At 43.8% G+C, this 20862-nt stretch overlaps 1 protein-coding gene across 3 annotated transcripts in view; it reads left to right on the top strand.

Annotated features, from left to right (window-relative positions):
* The window catches only part of DOK7 (docking protein 7), a 253577-nt gene that overhangs the window by 194461 nt on the left and 38254 nt on the right, over positions 1-20862 (top strand). For all 3 annotated transcript variants that reach the window (XM_063924228.1, XM_063924246.1, XM_063924237.1), the window contains one exon: positions 2585-2653. In XM_063924228.1, coding sequence (XP_063780298.1) covers positions 2585-2653 — 69 coding nt within the window. The remainder of the gene's footprint in view (positions 1-2584; positions 2654-20862) is intronic.

Below are 20862 nucleotides of genomic sequence, written 5' to 3'. Positions count from 1 at the left end.
GAGCGAACAAGACTTTTAAAATAAAACATTGATCTTAATAGGACTGACGCAGCCATTTGCATAGACATGTGTGGCAATGTAGGCAGTAAGCAGGGTAGTGTATAAAGGTTCCTGTACAATTAAACAGCACATGTAAATATAGCCAGACATGAACAAGATAGCTTACCGGGATGTGTTACTAACAGGGGCGGATTGGGAACAAAAAGCGGCCCTGGAAAAATTTGTACTAGTGGCCCCACATGGGCAGCACCAGAGATGTAAGGTCTAGCCATGGGCCATGGCAGCAGCACCCTCCCCCCAAAACTTTCCAGATAGTGGGCATGTCCAGCATCAAGGGGGAAGTTAAAAAATAAATAAAAATAAATATTATGAGCACATTATATGATACACCTTCAGAATTTAGGAAACTATATCATTCTTTAGAAAGATATATTTTCTTGCTTATTACACCAACCATATCCCAATCACTATTCACTCAATCTTATATGTCAGCCAAGCAGGCAGACAGAGCATACACTAGATCATCTGCAATCACAGGCTAAGTGGCAAAGTCATTTTCATATATGTAAATTATTTGGCATCTTATTCATTATTAAAAAAAAAGCTCAAATAAAAGCGCTCAGTGTAGTTTCATATAACTGAAAAAATATTAATAATACTTAATGTCCATATGATTATACATGAAATAGTCCAATCCCAAGATGATTCCTCCGGTTGTGGTGTGAGGACGATCAAATCTCCAACTCCATAGGACGTATCAAAATGATATGCAACAAAAGCAAAAATAACAAATCATGGTGTAATACGTCTTTAAATACTGAAAGCAAGCATGCAGCTAGAAAAAACAGGTTTTCAAAGGAGATGGATGGCGTACCCCACTCACAATAGATATAGCTAGTCTCTGCACATAAAGGTATCTTACACTCCACCATATACTGTAAGTCAACCGTATAATACGATGCGTACCATTACTCACTCAGAGAAAGATGTTGATCCTCACGTAACAGTTTCTTTGTGTGTAGCTCCAAGGATATTGATAGAAAAAGTGTTATTGATAAAAACACTTTATTACAAAATGATTTTTATTTTTTTTACACAAGCAGGGTTGGAAGAGTGCCTACAGGTGGTTCCTGCATTACTTGGTTTCTTGAGGTTGGAATTGTGCTATTACATTCCAGCTGGTTAGTGCCGTTTTCGGCCTGCGGCCATACCAGCTGTTTCACTGTCCGCCCCTGAGCCATTTTATGTTAAGGTCCCCTGCTTGTGTAAAAAATGTTTTTAATTTTGTAATTAAGTGTTTTTATCTATAACACTATTTCTATCAATATCCTTGGAGCTACACACAAAGAAACCGTTACGTGAGGATCAACATCTTTCTCTGAGTGAGTAATGTTGACTTACAGTATATGGTGGAGTGAAAGATACCTTTATGTGCGGAGACTAGCTATATCTATTGTGAGTGGGGTACGCCATCCATCTCCTTTGAAAACCTGTTTTTTCTAGCTGCATGCTTGCTTTCAGTATTTAAAGACGTATTACACCATGATTTGTTATTTTTGCTTTTGTTGCATATCATTTTGATACGTCCTATGGAGTTGGAGATTTGATCGTCCTCACACCACAACCGGAGGAATCATCTTGGGATTGGACTATTTCATGTATAATCATATGGACATTAAGTATTATTAATATTTTTTCAGTTATATGAAACTACACTGAGCGCTTTTATTTGAGCTTTTTTTTTTTATCTGTCTGTTGTATTTATATGAGGGTTAAGTGGCCTTCACTTGCTCAATTAGCTGCATAAGTGAGATTGCGCCTTGGGTCTCTGATTTTTTTTGATCATCTTTGTATTAGTCAAGCACAGTCTATGCAACATTGTTGCAATCTCCAGTGAAACCCGAGTGATGCAGTGGGTGTGCAGACAGTGGGGGGTGATTCAGACCTGTTCGCTGGGCTGCAAACTTTTCTGTCCTGCGTTCAGATAGTCGCCGGCCCCCAGGGGGAGTGTAAATTCGCTGTGTAAGTGTGCGATCCCATGTGTACGCCGAGCTGCAAAAATCAACTTTGTGCAGTCTGTGTGCAGCCCAGGACTTACTCCTACAGTGCGATGAGAACAGGCTGATCCGGGCCGGAGCTGACATCACACACCCTCCCTGAAAACACTTTGGCACGCCTGCGTTTTTCCGGAAACTCCCAATAAATGGTCAGTTGCCACCCACAAACGGCTTCCTCCTGTCAGTCACCTTGCGAACACCCATGCAATCGTTTTTTTTCGCACCATCCCGTCGCTGACTGGGAATGCCCGTTGCTGTTTGCCGATGCACGTGCGCATTGCGGTGCATGCGCAGCTAGTACCTGATCGCCCCCTGTGTAAAAACGCACAGCAGCCATCAGGTCTGAATCACCCGCAGTGTATGTATAATGTTTTACTGCATTGCTAGGTATGACAATAATTCTGATACTCAAATACTCCAGAAAGTGATCTGTGTAAACCAGTCTCAATATTCTGCACTTGAGAATGTAAGTCTGTGATTCATGTGGATTCTCATTATGGTTTATGTTTTATTTACTGATTTTACAGGTGCCCCCTCTGCCTCGGCGTCAGGAGCCCCCAGACCTCACAAAGGGCCGGCCATGTTAGTTCTCACTGGTATGTATTATAATATGTGGAATACTTACCTGCCCTATTGATACTTTGCTCCTGGTTATTGCTAATTATCATTACTTAGGTTTCAAAATACTATATATAACAGTTTATAAATACCCAGCTAAACAGACAACTGTCTTATTGAACACCAGAGATAAATCTAGACAACTTGGGCAGGATGCAGAGGTGAAGGTACGCTGATTTGCCACATGTATCTTGCATCTATTCACATTGCTCATTCTCCAAAAGTGGGTGCACACAGATATGCAGAGACATAGGCATTTCTGAAGAACCGGTGGGGCGTTCTCACATAGCCAAAACTCATTGTGGGTGTGTTACTGCAAATGCAGCCTATGCAGGCGTGGCTGGAAGTGGCAGTGCACCTTTGTGGAGACGGACCCTTTGCACCTAACTGCAGCAGTGCCTCCTGAGCCATTTAGCTCACCGCATGTCCCTGAATTGCTGATGACGGCTTGTAGCGAACCAGGCACGTATGCTGACTTGGACCATTGGGTCGACCAGAATTAGGTCAGTAGGTTGACCCCGTATGGTTGACATGCAACTGGTGGACAGGGTCAAAAGTCCGTCACTGCAAAAGGTCCACGTGGAAAGATCGACACAGAAAAGGTAGACAATTTTTTTGGGGGGGTGTCATTTTTTATATTAAACCACGGGACCCCAATTAGTGTGCCGCTTCAATCGCCACGTGTCAGGCAAGGTGGCTCCTCTGCGCTCGGCACAGATTACTATTCCCAATCGTAGCTCATGCGGATGGTAAATGATGAAATTGTAGAGAAAAAAAACTTGTGTTGACCATATGTGTGTCGACCATTGTCTTGTTGGCTATTTGAACCTGTCGACCTTTTGACCATGTAACTGTTGACCTTTTGTCATACCTCCCAACTTTGAAGCTGTATAAGGAGGGACACCATTGCGCGCCGCAGACGCACACCCGAAATTAGGGGGCGTGATCTATCGGAAAGGGGCGTGGCCTCGCAACAAGTGCCGTGACCGCAAGCCATGCCCCCGTTTTCATCATTATGGGGGCATGAACAGCGCTGTGAGAGCTGCTGGTCATGCCCCCTGTCCCTTTCTGCCAGGAATAGATGCTGTGCGCATGCGCACAGCATCTATTCACCGCTGCTCTGTTCAGAGCAGCGAGTGACGGGGGGGGGGAATCTCCCAAATGCCCCCCCCCCCCCCACCCGTGAGACACTGCAACCCGCTGGTGGGACAGTGGGACAGACCGTAAAAAACGGGACTGTCCCGCCAAAATCGGGACAGTTGGGAGGTATGCTTTTGTACCTGTTGACCTAAAGCATATCGACCATATAGGGTCGACCTATCATCTGGAACCCATGTATGCTACAGACACAGATGCGGGTGCATCTCAAGGTGCATACAGAAATGCAATATACATTGACTTACTTCCAACTCTGCATTAGGCACATTACGTATGAAAGAAAGCGATATAAATGAAAGTAAAAAAAAGAACAAAAACAAAAAAAATAAGTACAAAGGAAAAGGGAAAATAGAGGAATAAAGTGCAATGTAAAGAAATAAATGATTGTATAAATGTATGAATGCTATTTTGATGCCGCAGTGCGCGGTGAGTATATTAGTGAAAATGCAGATAATGTACTGTGCGCTGGGTTTTCTGAAATGCACTGTACGTTTATGTTACCTTTATATACATCTGGATGTTTTACTTAGGTCCAGTGATTGTATCTTTGTGTCAGCATAGCTTTTATTTTCCTTCCCATGTGATGTGATATGGTAGTTAAGGGTTTGCTTTTTGTACAAGGTGTAGGGCAGGGGTGGCCAACCAGTCAGAGGCAAAGAGCCAGAAAAGATCCGTAGTAAAGGGCAAGAGCCACTATCATGCGCGCGCTGTAGGCGTGCGCCCAAAAATGGGGGCATGGCCTAGTTTTCACAAAGCCACACCCCATTTTTGTGCACGCACCTTTTGGTATGACATTTGTAGGAGTATGACCTTGTGTCATAACCCCGTTTTTAGTCATGTTGCACAGTGCCACATACATATAATGTCCCAGTACAGTGCCACATACATATAAAAATGCCAAAAAATGGGTGCCTCCACAGTGCCAGATACATATACAAAATGCCAATAAATCGGTGTCTCCACAGTGCCAGATACATATACCCCACTCCACAGTGCCAGATACACATATGTCCACACAGTGCCAGATAAATATATGCCCCCAGTGCCAGATACACATGCCCCCACAGTGCCAGCTATGCCCCCAGTGCCAGATACACATGTCCCACAGTGCCAGCTATGCCCCCAGTGCCAGATACACAAGTCTCCACAGTGCCAGCTATGCCCCCAGTGCCAGATACACAAGTCTCCACAGTGCCAGATATTCCCCCAGTGCCAGATACACATGTCCCCACAGTGCCAGATATGCCTCCAGTTCAGATACACATGTCCTAACAGTGCCAGATACACATGTCCACACAGTGCCAGATACACATGTCCACACAGTGCCAGCTATGCCCCCAGTGCCAGATACACATGTCCTAACAGTGCCAGATATGCCCCCAGTGCCAGATATGCCCCCAGTGCCAGCTACACATGTCCTTACAGTGCCATGTATGCCCCCAGTGCAGATACACATGTCCCCACAGTGCCAGCTATGCCCCCAGTGCAGATACACATCCCCCCACAGTGCCAGCTATGCCCCCAGTGCAGATACACATGCCCCCACAGTGCCAACTATGCCCCCAGTGCAGATACACATGCCCCCACAGTGCCAACTATGCCCCCAGCGCAGACACACATGCCCCCACAGAGCCAGCTATGCCCCCAGCGCAGATACACATGCCCCCACAGTGCCAGCTATGCCCCCAGCGCAGACACACATGCCCCCACAGAGCCAGCTATGCCCCCAGCGCAGATACACATGCCCCCACAGTGCCAACTATGCCCCCAGTGCAGATACACATGCCCCCACAGTGCCAACTATGCCCCCAGCGCAGACACACATGCCCCCACAGAGCCAGCTATGCCCCCAGCGCAGATACACATGCCCCCACAGTGCCAGCTATGCCCCCAGCGCAGACACACATGCCCCCACAGAGCCAGCTATGCCCCCAGCGCAGATACACATGCCCCCACAGTGCCAGCTATGGCCACAGCGCAGATACACATGCCCCCACAGTGCCAGCTATGGCCACAGTGCAGATACACATGCCCCCACAGTGCCAGCTATGGCCACAGCGCAGATACACATGCCCCCACAGTGCCAGCTATGGCCACAGTGCAGATACACGTCCCCACAGTGGCTCCCCCCCTCCCCCCCCCCCCCCCAAGTGCTGCTCACCGTGCTGCTGCTGCTGTTGTGAGGAGAGGCGAGGAGAGCGCGCGCCTCTCCTGTTCCTCTGACTCCGGTGGCAGTGTATATCATCAATTCAGCGCTGGCCCGTGAGCCAATCAGAGCTTGCTATCCGGCAGCCAATCAGGAGCCTTAGCTGCCGGACCGCGAGCTCTGATTGGCTCATGGTCCGGCACCGAATTGAAGCTTGACATCGCCGCAGGAGTCAGGGCAGGAGAGGCGGGCGCAGCGCTCTCCTCCCCTCTCCTCAAACGCCGCTTAGAGTCCTTTGAAGTAGCGCAGCGGGGGCCGGGAGCGGATTGAGCCACATGCGGACGATTAAAGAGCCGCATGCGGCTCGAGAGCCGTGGGTTGGCCACCCCTGGTGTAGGGGAAGGGATTCCCTTGGCAACCACATTCCTATTTAAAATGGCAGAAGCACAATGGGGCTGATGCATCTTGGAACGCAGGACTGCTTGTGGAGCTGATCACTGCACATGCTCTAGATTACCTTGCATGGGTGATGCAGCGTTAGTGGTCACTTACCCTCTGGACACCCGGTGCGGCGGGAGCTAAAAGGGGGCGTAGATTCGTGGTTTGGTGGTGTGGCCACTAAAATTGGGTATGGCTTAGACCGGCTGGGTTATAAGACCACTATAAAAAAGGCGTTGTTTCTGGGATATGCAAGCCGCAACCCCCACACACCCTCGTGATGCCACTGTGTAGAGTCATACACTGTACATCTACAACTGGGACTGAAGGAGTGGTATGGGGTTGTAATGGGGTGTTCAATGTTCATAGCCTATATTCAGAGAGGGCGTATTGCTGGAATTGTGGGCTCTGCAGCGCTGTGCAGAAGTGTAATTGCACCTGTATCCGGATCTTTTCCCCCAGAGATAGGTGCACACTAATAATGATGACAGGTATGAGACCAAGCATATGGATGTGCAGTGTACCACTCCGCATACAGGCAGATATACTCATTTAGTTCCATACATGCAATTTATGCCATTGCCATTTGCTCAGCAGACCGTATGGATGGTGTAATGGTTAGCATTACTGCCTCCAACACTGAGGTCATGGGTTTGATTCCCACCATTGCCCTAACTGTGTGGAGTTTGTATATGCTCTCCGTACTTGCGCGGGTTTCCTCCGGGTACTCCGGTTTCCTCCCACAATCCAAATATATATAGACAGGTTAACTGGATCCCAACAAAAATTAACCCTAGTGTATAAGTGTGTGCGTGTACATGGGAGACCAGATAGGCCAAGTGGTTCTTATCTGCCAGTAAATTCTATGTTTCTATGAGTCCCTGGGGGCAGCCCAGCATCCCAGAGAGTGATGAAAATGGGAGGGGTGTGTGGGTGTGTGCGCGCTGCATGGCCACGCCCATTCCCCATGAGATCACGCCGCCATTTCAGGAGCCCAATCTGCACTGGATAACACCAACCCTAATAATCTCTATGACAAACACAGCAGCTTAGCATACATCATAAATGATTTAGGAGGACATTTACTAAGCAGTGATAAGAGTGGAGAAGCAAGCCAGTGGAGAAGTTGCCCCATCAACCAATCAGCAGCTCTGTATAATTTTATAGTATGCAAATTATAGATGTTACTTCAGTGCTGATTGGTTGCCATGGGTAACTTCTCCACTGGCTCACTTCTCTGCTCTTATCACTGCTTAGTAAATGTCCCCCTTAGAGCAGGAGCCCAGATCAAAAAATGGGTTGGATGTCACTACAGCCCCAGGCCTCTACATAAAAATAGGCCCATCATTATGACAGCATAATGATGACCAGCCACCTAGCTGACCCCAAGGTCAGCCATAAATCATAAGTATAAAAAATATATATTTTTATTTTCACACAAAATTATTCAATTTTTCTACTTTTAAAGAGACACTAAAATGCACAATGGGCATCAAGAAGAAAACCACAATAATGCACATGCAAATCATTTTCAAGGCAGCATTGGTCTTTTAGGTTAATGGAAACGTGAGAGGTCATCCTTATGATTAAGCAGAGGTGACGCTTCCCAGTCTGACCAGATATTTTAATGTGTAACTTGTGCGCGGTGTTTATGTACACACAAAGTGCTGCTCATTATACATAACCACATCTAGGAACACTGATTGCAATATACTGTACACTATGTGGACCGGTTACTGCACACACTTTATGTTCTCCTTTATGTATTAATCTTCTATTGGGGTAAAATTCGTAGACAGAAATGGAAAACTGCCATCTAGTGGCCATTTGTAAAATCATTGCACTCATGCACGAATCTCCGGACTCTCCATGCATTGCTAGACTTGCAAAATTATAATAAGATTGGATTGATTTTCTGTAACACTACATGTTTAAATAAATAAATAAAATAAATAAATAAGTAAAACTATTTTCTTCATATCTCATTACCAGGTAGCAATTCTAAAATGGTATTGTGTTAACATTTTTGCTAAGACAAACAAATAATTAAAGCGAGTGCACTGAGTGAGGGAGACCAATAATAATAATAATAATAATAATAACGATAATAATAATAATAATAACAATAATCATAATACAATTATTATTATTATCTTTTATTTGTAAGGACCCACAATGCTCCTCTCACATCTCAGGGTCATGACCCCAATGTGAATATGATTGCCTGGTGGTCGAGTTCCCTGCCTTATATCATGCGTTTCATGGTTCCGCTGTGTGAACTGTAATTGTCCTGATTCCTTTTCATGCAGTAATGTTATGACCCTCATTAATAGAACTTTAACCAGGCATTTTTAATTTCCCCTTTGTATTTGTCAGTCTTATTAATATGGTTGCCCTCCCACAATACAATGGCTTGTGCGTGGTCTTGTGACAAGGGATGTATGTGACATCACTGGAGCATGGCTGTGTCCGTATGACAGGGAGCCGGAGAAAAGGTGATAGGATAATACTGTGTGTTATATACGCATTCCCCTGTTCCCAGCACAATTACGCACAGAAAATGATTTAGGCTGCAGTCACTTCAATTTATTAACAAAGTAGAAAAGTACAAGAACAGCGGTGGAGTTTGTATTAAATGCGGTGCTTTATTTGTGACAAAATATGAGCCAGGCTGCTCCTTGTGTGTCTAGGATACGCAAAGAGACCCTATTTAAATATATTGCTTCCTAGCTGAATACCCGTGCTTCGCTGCAGAATTTCAAGTATAATCACAAAGATTTTATTGTACGGGAATCTGTAGTCTCTGTCTTATTTTCTTGACAACGAGCAATATCTAAAGTTAACTGGTTAGTTTATCACAAAAGATTAGCAATTAGACTTACAAGACATGCTCCACCCGCCACTGCCAATCTTTGTCAGGCCACATCTCCAGATGGGCCTACCCTGGATTGATGCTGTCAAAAGGCTGGCACTGAGGGGAATAATCCACCTCCTTCTCTGCCCCGTCCCACCTCTGATGCTGCCCTGCTCAGTGCTATAAATTCTGGGATGACAGGCCAAGCTCCGCCCACTGTATGTTAAATAGGTAAGGTTTGTAGGGATAGGCTGACTCTTTTGCAAAGGGCCCTAGATTTCCTTGCTTAGCTTCTCACTCTCCTTAGGGCTCCTCCTTTAAGGTAAAAAGGTAAAGATTTTCATACAACACTTAAGATCATTGGGAGAGCTGTCTGTACCCTTTACACAGCAGATAAGCAGTTGCTGACTATCAAGCTTTCCTTTAATGCATTTATGAGTCAAAATATCTATGTCTCATTTCCTCCTATTGCTCTCTGAGATGTTCGGCAATGTTTAGTTCAAGTGATAGGTTAACCTCTGATAAGTGTCCTGACTGGAAATAGATTGGTTAAGTACTTATATCTGAAATCTATATCTATAAAAGACAAATACCACTGACTCATCACAAAATCTCCTGAACCATAAAGCTGGACTTCCTTGCCAGTGGCAGTTGCAGAGTAGTCCATTATTCAAATAGGGGAGCCACACCCAGCGATGTTTGACAGTTTTTAGGAGGTGGCAGTTGATGTGGCTTCCCAATTTGAATAATGGACTGCTCTGCAACTGCCGCTGGCAAGGAAGTCCAGGAACAGAGCATTGTGTCCTCCCCCCTCCGCAACTTGTTATCGCTGGCACTATGCCTTCTTTATAGCCCCGGCTGGGTGGGCTGTCTTAACTATCCTCAGTGAGGGGGGAATTCCCAATAATCATCTCACCCCTTTTAACCCCTTTGTGGGTGGAATTTTGAAAAATCCCTTCTTACATCACAAAAGTAAGCTACTGTCCAAATGTCAAGTTCCTAGTCCTTATGGTGCGGGAGATTTTGTGATGAGCCAGTGGTATTTGCCTTTTATATATATATAGATCAACACCTTTTGTGCTTGGTTTGTGCCAAAAAAAGGACATACCTTATAATAAATGTATTATTTATCAACAGTTACTTATATGGCACCAGCATATTTCTTTGTGCTTTACAATTGGGAACAGCACAGTAATAGAACAGTAACAAAAATAATAAAACAAGACAAGGTAATAGCATACAGAGAAGTAAGAGGGCCTTGTTCGCAAGCTTACACTCTATAGGGAAATAGGCAATTCGCCCCCAAGGATAAATGGTACACACTGTATTACATTAGTCCAGCCAGATTGAGAAGTTTGTGGTGACTATATGATTTAATCACACAAGAACGTTGGCCTGGGGTTAGTGGGTTGTGTGAGTGTAGCAAGATAACACCTGTAAGTTTTGTGTGAACTGTGTAGGGGGGAGGTAATTAGTAGAATAGTACAATATGTGGGTGGTCTTGTTCCATGAAAATTCTGTGTCACTTCCCTAAATGAAAATCTAAATAAAAAAATGTGGCCTTATATTTAGTAACAGATAATAGTCCCATTATAATGTTAAAAAATAGTTATAATACTTTTATATAGAATTTACAGAACTTGGGTTTTGATTTGTAACTAAGACAACAATTTCAAAGAATGCAACAATTTCTACATCACCTCTTCATCTCATGGTAAAGCAGGCATTCAAGCCTATGTTATAGCAGGCTAGCATATGATGTAGCAGGGCCAGAGCCGGCCCTAATCAATATGATGCCCTAGGCAAGATTTTGGCCTTTGACCCTGCACTCCTTTCACATCACCATCACTCCTCAGTCATAGCAGTCCTCATTTTGGTGCTCCTACCCCCCACATTTTATATAAGAAAAGTGCACACATTTGGAGCGCAGCCCAAAAAGAGGCGTGCTCTTTTGGGAAGGGGCATAGCCACACAATAGTAGCCCCAATTCAAATTACGCCACACAGTAGTACAAATATATTCACATTATATCATGCAATAGTGTCCCTTCTTCACGTTACATCACACAGTAGTACCACTTTACCTTATATACATTACTTCTCTCAGTAGTTCTCCTTATTCACATTATATCACACTGAATTTCTCCTTATTCACATTACACCAAACAGTAGTGCCCTTTCTATACGTTACACCACACAGTAGAGCACCTTATACACATAATGCTACACAGTAGTAATGCATTTATACACATAATACCACACAGTAATACCCCTTACACATATGGTACAAATTATTAATGTCCTCATAAACATAATGCACCTCACACATTATGCCAGCCCTTATGAATGCCCTTATACACGTAATGCCCCTTACACATACATGGCACATTAATAATGCCCTTATACACATAATGACACACATACTGTAATGCCCCTTACACATATGCCGGACACTATTGCACAATGAACCCACCCGTACACACAGAACTCACATGGCCGCTAACACTGTGACCTCTTCCTCTGCTTGGATACAGATGTGTCCTCATACATCTTGCCTCAATATGCCATGCAGCTCCCGTTCAGCTCTGCTAACGTTGGGAGTCTTTTTTTCTCTAACGTCCTAGTGGATGCTGGGGACTCCGAAAGGACCATGGGAATAGCGGCTCCGCAGGAGACTGGGCACATCTAAAGAAAGCTTTAGGACTAACTGGTGTGCACTGGCTCCTCCCCCTATGACCCTCCTCCAAGCCCCAGTTAGATTTCTGTGCCCGACGAGAAGGGTGCACACTAGGGGTTCTCCTGAGCTTCTTAGTGAAAGTTTTAGTTTAGGTTTGTTATTTTCAGTGAGACCTGCTGGCAACAGGCTCACTGCATCGAGGGACTAAGGGGAGAAGAAGCGAACTCACCTGCGTGCAGAGTGGATTGGGCTTCTTGGCTACTGGACATTAGCTCCAGAGGGACGATCACAGGCCCAGCCATGGATGGGTCCCGGAGCCGCGCCGCCGGCCCCCTTACAGATGCTGAAGCAAGAAGAGGTCCATAAATCAGCGGCAGAAGACTTTCCTGTCTTCATAAGGTAGCGCACAGCACTGCAGCTGTGCGCCATTGCTCTCAGCACACTTCACACTCCGGTCACTGAGGGTGCAGGGCGCTGGGGGGGGCGCCCTGAGACGCAATAAAACATACCTTACATGGCAAAAAATACATCACATATAGCTCCTGGGCTATATGGATGCATTTAACCCCTGCCAGAATATACAAAAAACCGGGAGATAAGGCCGCCGTAAAGGGGACGGAGCCTATCTCCTCAGCACACTGGCGCCATTTTCCCTCACAGCTCAGTTGGAGGGAAGCTCCCTGCTCTTCCCTGCAGTCACTACACTACAGAAAAAAGAGAGGGGGGCACTAATTAGGCGCAGTATTAAAACATACAGCAGCTATAAGGGGAAAAACACTTATATAAGGTTATCCCTGTATATATATAGCGCTCTGGTGTGTGCTGGCATACTCTCCCTCTGTCTCCCCAAAGGGCTAGTGGGGTCCTGTCCTCTATCAGAGCATTCCCTGTGTGTGTGCTGTGTGTCGGTACGTTTGTGTCGACATGTATGAGGAGAAAAATTATGTGGAGATGGAGCAGAGTGTCTGTAACAGTGATGTCACCCCCTAGGGGGTCGACACCTGAGTGGATGTACTGTTGAAAATTACGTGACAGTGTCAGCTCTATATAAAAAAACAGTGGTTGACATGAGACAGCCGGCTACTCAGCTTGTGCCTGTCCAGACGTCTCATAGGCCGTCAGGGGCTCTAAAGCGGCCGTTACCTCAGATGGCAGATACAGACGCCGACACGGATACTGACTCCTGTGTCGACGGTGAAGAGACAACCGTGATTTCCAGTAGGGCCACACGTTACATGATTGAGACAATGGAAAATGTTTTTATACATTTCCGATAATACGAGTACCACCAAAAAAGGGGTATTATGTTCGGTGAGGGAAAAACTACCTGTAGTTTTCCTAAACCTGAGAAATAAAATGAGGTGTGTGATGATGCGTGGGTTTCCCCCCGATAACAAATTTCTTAAAAAGTATTGGCTGCATACCCTTTCCCGCCAGAGGTTAGGGTGCGTTGGGAAACACCCCCTAGGGGGGATAAGGCGCTCACACGCTTGTAAGAACAAGGGCTCTACCCTCTCATGAGATGGCCGCCCTTAAGGATCCTGCTGATAGAAAGCAGGAGGGTATCCAAAAATGTATTCACACACATACTGGTGTTATACTGCGACCAGCTATCGCCTCAGCCTGGATGTGCAGTGCTGGGTTGGCATGGTCGGATTCCCTGACTGGAAATATTGATATCCTAGATAAGGATAGTATATTATTGCCTATAGAGCATTTAAAAGATGCATTTCTATATATGCATGATGCACAGCGGAATAATTGCCGACTGGCATCAAGTATAAGTGCGTTGTCCAAGTCTACCAGTAAAATGGTCAGGTGATGCGGATTCCAAACGGCATTTGGAAGTATTGCCTTTGAAAGGGGACATTTGGGGTCGGTCTTTTAGACCTGGTGGCCACGGCAACAGCTGGGAAATCCACGTTGGTACCCCAGGTCGCCTCTCAAAATAAGACGCCGTATTATCAGGCGCAGTCCTTTTTTGGCAAGCGGACAAAAGGTTCCTCTTTTCTGCTCGTGACAGAGGGAGAGGAAAAAGGCTGTAGAGATCAGCCAGTTCCCAGGCACGGTGGGGGCCCGTTCTCAATGAATTTCAGTGCGCAGTGGGCTCACTCGCAAGTAGACCCCTGGATCCTTCAGGTAATATCTCAGGGGTACATATTGGAATTCGAGACGTCTCCCCCTCGCCGTTTCCAAAAGTCGGCTTTACCGACGTCTCCCTCTGACAGGGAGGCAGTTTTGGAAGCCATTCACAAGCTGTATTCCCAGCAGGTGATAATCGAGGTACCCCTCCTGCAACAGGGAACGGGGTATTATTCCACACTATTGTGGTACCGAAGCCAGACGGCTCGGTGAGACCGATTCTAAATCTAAAATCTAAAATCTTTGAACACTTACATACAGAGGTTCAAATTCAAGATTGAGTCACTCAGAGCAGTGATTGCGAACCTGGAAGAAGGGGACTACATGATGTCTCGGGACATCAAGGATGCTTACCTTCATGTCAAAATTTACCCTTCTCACCAAGGGTACCTCAGGTTATGGTACAGAACTGTCACTATCAGTTCAGACGCTGCCGTAGGGATGGTCCACGGCACCCCGGGTCTTTACCAAGGTAATGGACGAAATGATATCCCTTCGAAGGAAGGGAATTTTAGTTATCCCTTACTTGGACGATTCCCTGATACGGGTAAGATCCAGGGAACAGTTGGAGGTCGGTGTAGCACTATCTCAGGTAGTGTTGCGGCAGCACGATTGGATTCTCAATATTCCAAAATCACAGCTGGTTCCGACGACTTGTCTTCTGTTTCCTAGGGATGATCCTGGACACAGTCCAGAAAAAAAAAAAAAAAAAAAAAGGTGTTTCTCCCGGAAGAGAAAGCCAGGGAGTTATCCGAGCTAATCAGGAACCTCCTAAAACTGAACCAAGTCTCAGTGCATCAATGCACAAGGGTTCTGGGTAAAAATGGTGGCTTCCTACGAAGCAATCCCATTCGTTAGATTCCACGCAAGAACTTTCCAGTGGAACCTACTGGACAAATGGTCCGGGTCGCATTTTCAGATGCATCAGCGGATAACCCTGTCGCCAAGGACAAGGGTATCCATCCTGTAGTGGTTGCAGAGTGCTCATCTTCTAGAGGGCCGCAGATTCGGCATTCAGGACTGGGTCCTGGTGACCACGGATGCCAGCCTGCGAGGCTGGGGAGCAGTCACACAGGGAAGGAATATCCAGGGCTTAGGGTCAAGCCTGGAGACATCACTTCACATAAATATCCTGAAGCTAAGGGCCATTTACAATGCTCTAAGCTTAGCGAGACCTCTGCTTCAAGGTCAGCCGGTGTTGATCCAGTCGGACAACATCATGGCAGTCACCCACGTAAACAGACAGGGTGGCACAAGAAGCAGGAGGGCAATGGCAGAAGCTGCAAGGATTCTTCGCTGGGCGGAAAATCATGTGATAGCACTGTCAACAGTATTCATTCCGGGAGTGGACAACTGGGAAGCAGACTTCCTCAGCACGACCTCCACCCGGGAGAGTGGGGACTTCACCCAGAAGTCGTCCACATGATTAAAAAACTCGACAGGTATTGCGCCAGGTCAAGAGACCCTCAGGCAATAGTTGTAGACGCTCTGGTAACATAGTGGGTGTACCAGTCAGTGTATGTGTTCCCTCCTCTGCCTCTCATACCCAAGGTACTGAGATTGATAAGATGGAGAGGAGAAAGCACTATATTCGTGGCTCCGGATTGGCCAAGAAGGACTTGGTACCCGGAACTTCAAGAGAGGCTCACGGAGGATCCGTGGCCTCTACCTCTAAGAAGGGACCTGCTCCAGCAAGGACCCTGTCTGTTCCAAGACTTACCGCGGCTGCGTTTGACGGCATGGCGGTTGAACACCGGATCCTGAAGGAAAAAAGGCATTCCGGATGAAGTCATCCCTATCCTGATCAAAGCCAGGAAGGATGTAACCACAAAAACATTATCACCGCAATTGGCGAAAATATGTTGCGTAGTGCGAGGCCAGTAAGGCCCGACGGAGGAAATTCAACTGGGTCGATTCCTACATTTCCTGCAAACAGGAGAGTCTATGGGCCTGAAATTGGGGTCCATTAAGGTTCAGATTTCGGCCCTGTCAATTTTCTTCCAAAAAAGAACTAGCTTCAGTCCCTGAAGTTTAGACGTTTGTAAAAGGGGTACTGCATATTGATAAAGCTAAATATTTATCGTATATAAAACACTTTAAGAGGTCTAAGAACACTGTACGCTATCTACGTAAGAAGTACCGTAAGGGTACGCAAGTTGTGTAGCGATCGCTCAACCGTAGTCGAGACGCTCAAGCGTCACGTTCGCTTACGGCCCAGTGATCACAGGCAGGCACGCTATTGGCTGCCGACTAACGTAATGATTCGCTATAGCTATTGCTTTATGGAATCATATTTATGAATATTAATATTTAATATATCATATATGGTATTTAATATATGGATATATTTCAATTAATATGCATTTATCATATATATCTGCAAATATATTATGTCAGGCTTACAAACTAATTGGCTGATACATATATGCAGTCCTTATACATATGACTTATGAAGTTATTAAGTTAAGATTCCTTAAAGAGAGTTCAAGCTTGAATATTACCGCTCTTTTTATATGATTCTTTATTTACAGGCAGATCAAATCGTACAGAATAAGATATACACAGTAGTGATATATATACTAATTATAATTATATATGCTTCCTTCGTTACATAACATAAAACAACATGACATAAGTTTCACAAACAGTTTCAATTGCTAACATAAAATGTATACTTGCAAGTTAAAGATTGCCATCCCAAGAATCATTCCTTCTGCATGTTCTCCATGACTTCTCCTCCTGACTGACTTCCTTCCTTCTCCTTCTTCTTCTCCCTCTCCCTCTTCCTTCTAACTCCTAACTACAAGTCTGGTCCTTTTATCTCATATTTTACCAATTCAAACTATCATATTCTCATAGTTTCCAATGGAATAGGTAATTATAGGTTTGTCAGATTCCAAGGTGTAATAAAACAAACATTGAACTGGGCTGTCGTGTCCTGTTCACGGAGGCATGGTGTCATAAAAGTGTGGTGTCCACACTGCCTTAAGCAAGTATAGTATTGTAAAATCTGGAATGTCTTTTCATCCAAAGTTCTGTTGTATTGACAAGTTTTCCTGGGGTCGGTTACACAATGTTTTATCAATGGATGTGATCTCTTTTCATAGTAGTTAATTTATACTCCCTAGCTTTTAACCTTCACTGGACAATAGACAAACCAGTAGATTCTGATCTACTGTAAGCACACCTGTGAATTCCAATGACCAACAGAGCTCTGTCACATACCTATTATCATTTATGGCCTAATACCTTTTCTCTACAATGACTCTTGATCTTACTGTAACCTCTCTGGCCTTATTTATGACTAGAGCAGAATAAACCTGTTCCCTACACTATTTTTTACCATCTTGCTGTAAAACACAAATATACAGTATATCTATATAAACACATACACAAACCTAATCTCTTAAATCAGCTAAACATTACCTCATACATTCAAACTTATTTCATATCTATTCCTTACTATATATATCCAGTATACTGTCCACTATGGTAACATCGCCTATTTATAATGAATTATATTTTGATTCAGACAATATCCATTGCCCTAATATTATACTAAGTGCAGACAATTACCTATAAGGCAACAGTCGCCCCCTTGTGGCCATGAGAAATTCTTTTGATTGGCCACACATTAAACTAGCGTAATTGCTTCCAAATACATTTCAAAATATTCCTTCAAACATAACTTTCGTTGTAACCATAATATATACCATAAGTGTAATAATAATAACCATTATGATTTTAAAAATCTCTAAAAATTCTTAGCTTACCTAACCTTATTCTACTTTTTAACTAAAGCAGACAAAACTGAGGTTTTTATTCAGTATTCATGAGGAAAACTAATTTCTACAGACATTTGGAATACCATAGCCCAATTGTAGACCTTTTTTTCTGTATCTGGATCAGTACGTTTGGACATTTTTGCTGTTCTTGTATGTAGCAATTTACTGGGATAAGACTGTCATCTGCGTGGTTTGCTTGCAATTGGAGATGCCTTGCGTTTGCATTATGGCCTTGCGTTTGCAACATTTGCACCATTACTAGAAGTAGAATTCTTCGTAGCAGCTGCTCCTTTGCTTGCCATTTCGCTGTTTGAGGCAGAGGGCTGTGTACGTCGAGTGCTGTGTCTTGAACATTCAGTACTTGTGACGACCCTCAGTAATAGTAATAGTCTTTATACAGTCTTTAGCAGTTCTGTTTCCTTTGCGTTTATCCAATGCCGCAGTTGTGACCAGTGTCCATATTGCTTTTGCACAAACAGGTTGTGATTTTGAATAGAACAGGCATATATGAAACAGTCTTTTTTTTTTTTTTTCTTTCTTTCTTTCTTTCCTTGCTTGTTAATAGTAGGTCTTAATTGTCTTCGGGCAATAGTACCACAAATGGCTGTGAGTAGTACACCTACTCTGTTCTGTATTTCCTCACTGAATAAATTACCATGCAGTCTTAAATCTCCTTATTCTACCTTGTACCTATTTATACATCTCAATCTTACATAAACTTATACCAGTTTAACCCATATAAAGGCGTTTTCTATCCTACCTATATTTTGACTAATAATTATTTAAAATGCTTTTGATGTGTATATAGTAACATCCTATCAATACAATAAATGAATATAATTTTGCTTCAAACAGATATTAAATATCATTTAGGAATGGCTTTAAATATATCTAATTCCATCCAATATTATTTTATATGCAGCCATGTGCATATACAGTGACCCTGTTATGCTACAAATAATTATCTTAGACTTGTGACAGTCTTTATTAAGAGAATTATTCATCCCACTTAATAATCTCGGCCCAATTTGTTATAACGTGGTATACCATCCTGTATTAGATATTTAATTACTTTTGAAGCTTTTACGAAGGAAGCATAGGTAGTATCTATTGTGTAATATATAAAAAAAACATAAAATATTTACAAGGTATATATGCAATGATATAAAATATATCTCAGACAAATGTTTACATATATGTGATTAAGGTATATGAAGGGATGAGACAGTTCTGTATAATCACAGTGATGAGATGTGCTGTACACTGTTGTGGGAGTGTACATGTAGTTTGAAAGACAAGTAATGATTACTTGTGATGAAAGGGTTAATGAAAACCTTCCCCTTTCTTGTGAAACTGGAAAAATCCTTGAGGATTTGTCCATATATCAGTCTTTAGGGATGCTATGTAGATTTTGCTGGATAGCAGCGATGAAAGGGTTAATGAAGACCTTTTCCCTTGTAAATTGGAGTCTTTTTGGAGTCTTGCACCATTCTGTATACAGGTTGCCAGGATTACTATGAATCAAACAAAAATACATACAATGACTATCACAGATATTTATACAGTGATTTAACATAGCTTGCTATGCATTCTGTCCTATCTGCTGCATGTTATCAGGTACAGAATTTACAAATGTGTCTTTTAACGATTGAATAACAAACAAACAATTGTTTCTGGCCTGTGCCAATCTTTCCTGTCACATTGTGTGTCAATGACAGCACAATTGTCGCTGCAGATATGATGCAGGTTTAATTTGGAAACTGTGGCTGTTTGAACATCAAAGCAAACAATGGCTTCATTGGATCTAACAAGTAAAGGAATGATACTACCGTATTCACTTGTGACCATACTCCCTTGTGATGCAGCCTGGTCCCAGACTGTCTTTAACCATAGCGTTTGCTGCTTGGTGTGGCTCCTTAGTTTGGAAGAATCTTGGAGCTTCTGAAAAAACCTACTTTTGTGGGGAGAGAAACTTGTTAAACTTTGCCAAATATGTATTGCAGGTCCCAGGGCTTTCTGTCTTTCCACACCTGTAATAAAATGGTTATGGCACCAGGGCATAAAAACATTTTCATCCTGGTGATCCTTTTTGTCATTGTTAATTGGTGTGTGGTTTGCAGAATGACACTCTGCATGTGGTCTCTCTGAGAGCATGCAAACATTTGCACCATCACTAGAAGTCTCTGAGTGCTCTGTGGGGGTTACATAAGTTTGGGAACTTTGTTTGTAAACATGCATTCCTGAATTAATTTCATGGATTTTCCCTTTAAACATGTTTCCAGGTGAATACATTTCAAGGTTTGCAACTCTGGTTGCCATGGGAGTTTTCACCATGGGGAACTTCCCCACCCCTGTGTGCACTGTACTGCTGCTATCAGTGTTTAAATCTGCTGACAATTCACCTTTGCCTAAGGGCATAACAAATTCTTCATTTACATTGGGAACTCTGAGAGTGTATTCAGCAGAATACTCATAATCTGAGTTACAATGATCTTCCCCCTTACTAGACACAGTATAGGGGACATCTCCTATTGCTGCTACCTCCTTTACATTAATGTGCTGTCTGATGATAGACACATCCGGCACATTGCTACTTTCTTCCTTTACCACAGAGGCTGTTCTGCTGGTGGTCTGTGTGACCATAGCAGACTCCATGCGCTGCACATTGATGCAGTCCTGCAACATGTAACTTTCCTTAATTTTAGGATCTTGACTGATTAAGTCATTTCTGACTCCTGTAGACTCTGTGTACAGAGTTTCACATACCTCAACACTATTCCTGTTTGGTGTTTCTATCTCAGCTTGCTTGCTGGATGTTATCTCTTCATCAGAGATCTTGACAATTTGATTACAAACTGTCAGGCTTTTCGCTTCTGCCCCAAACTTTTTCTGTTTATTTTTCTGTTTAAGGGACTTAAATAACGAATGCATTTTTGCATTAATGGTCAGGCACGCCTTACGAAGACGTGAACCTGATTCTTCTTTACA

The sequence above is a fragment of the Pseudophryne corroboree genome, chromosome 1 (assembly GCF_028390025.1).
Source record: "Pseudophryne corroboree isolate aPseCor3 chromosome 1, aPseCor3.hap2, whole genome shotgun sequence".
NCBI lineage: Eukaryota > Metazoa > Chordata > Amphibia > Anura > Myobatrachidae > Pseudophryne > Pseudophryne corroboree.
The sequence above is the reverse complement of the archived record's forward strand: the minus strand, read 5'-3'. Positions and strand labels throughout refer to the sequence as shown.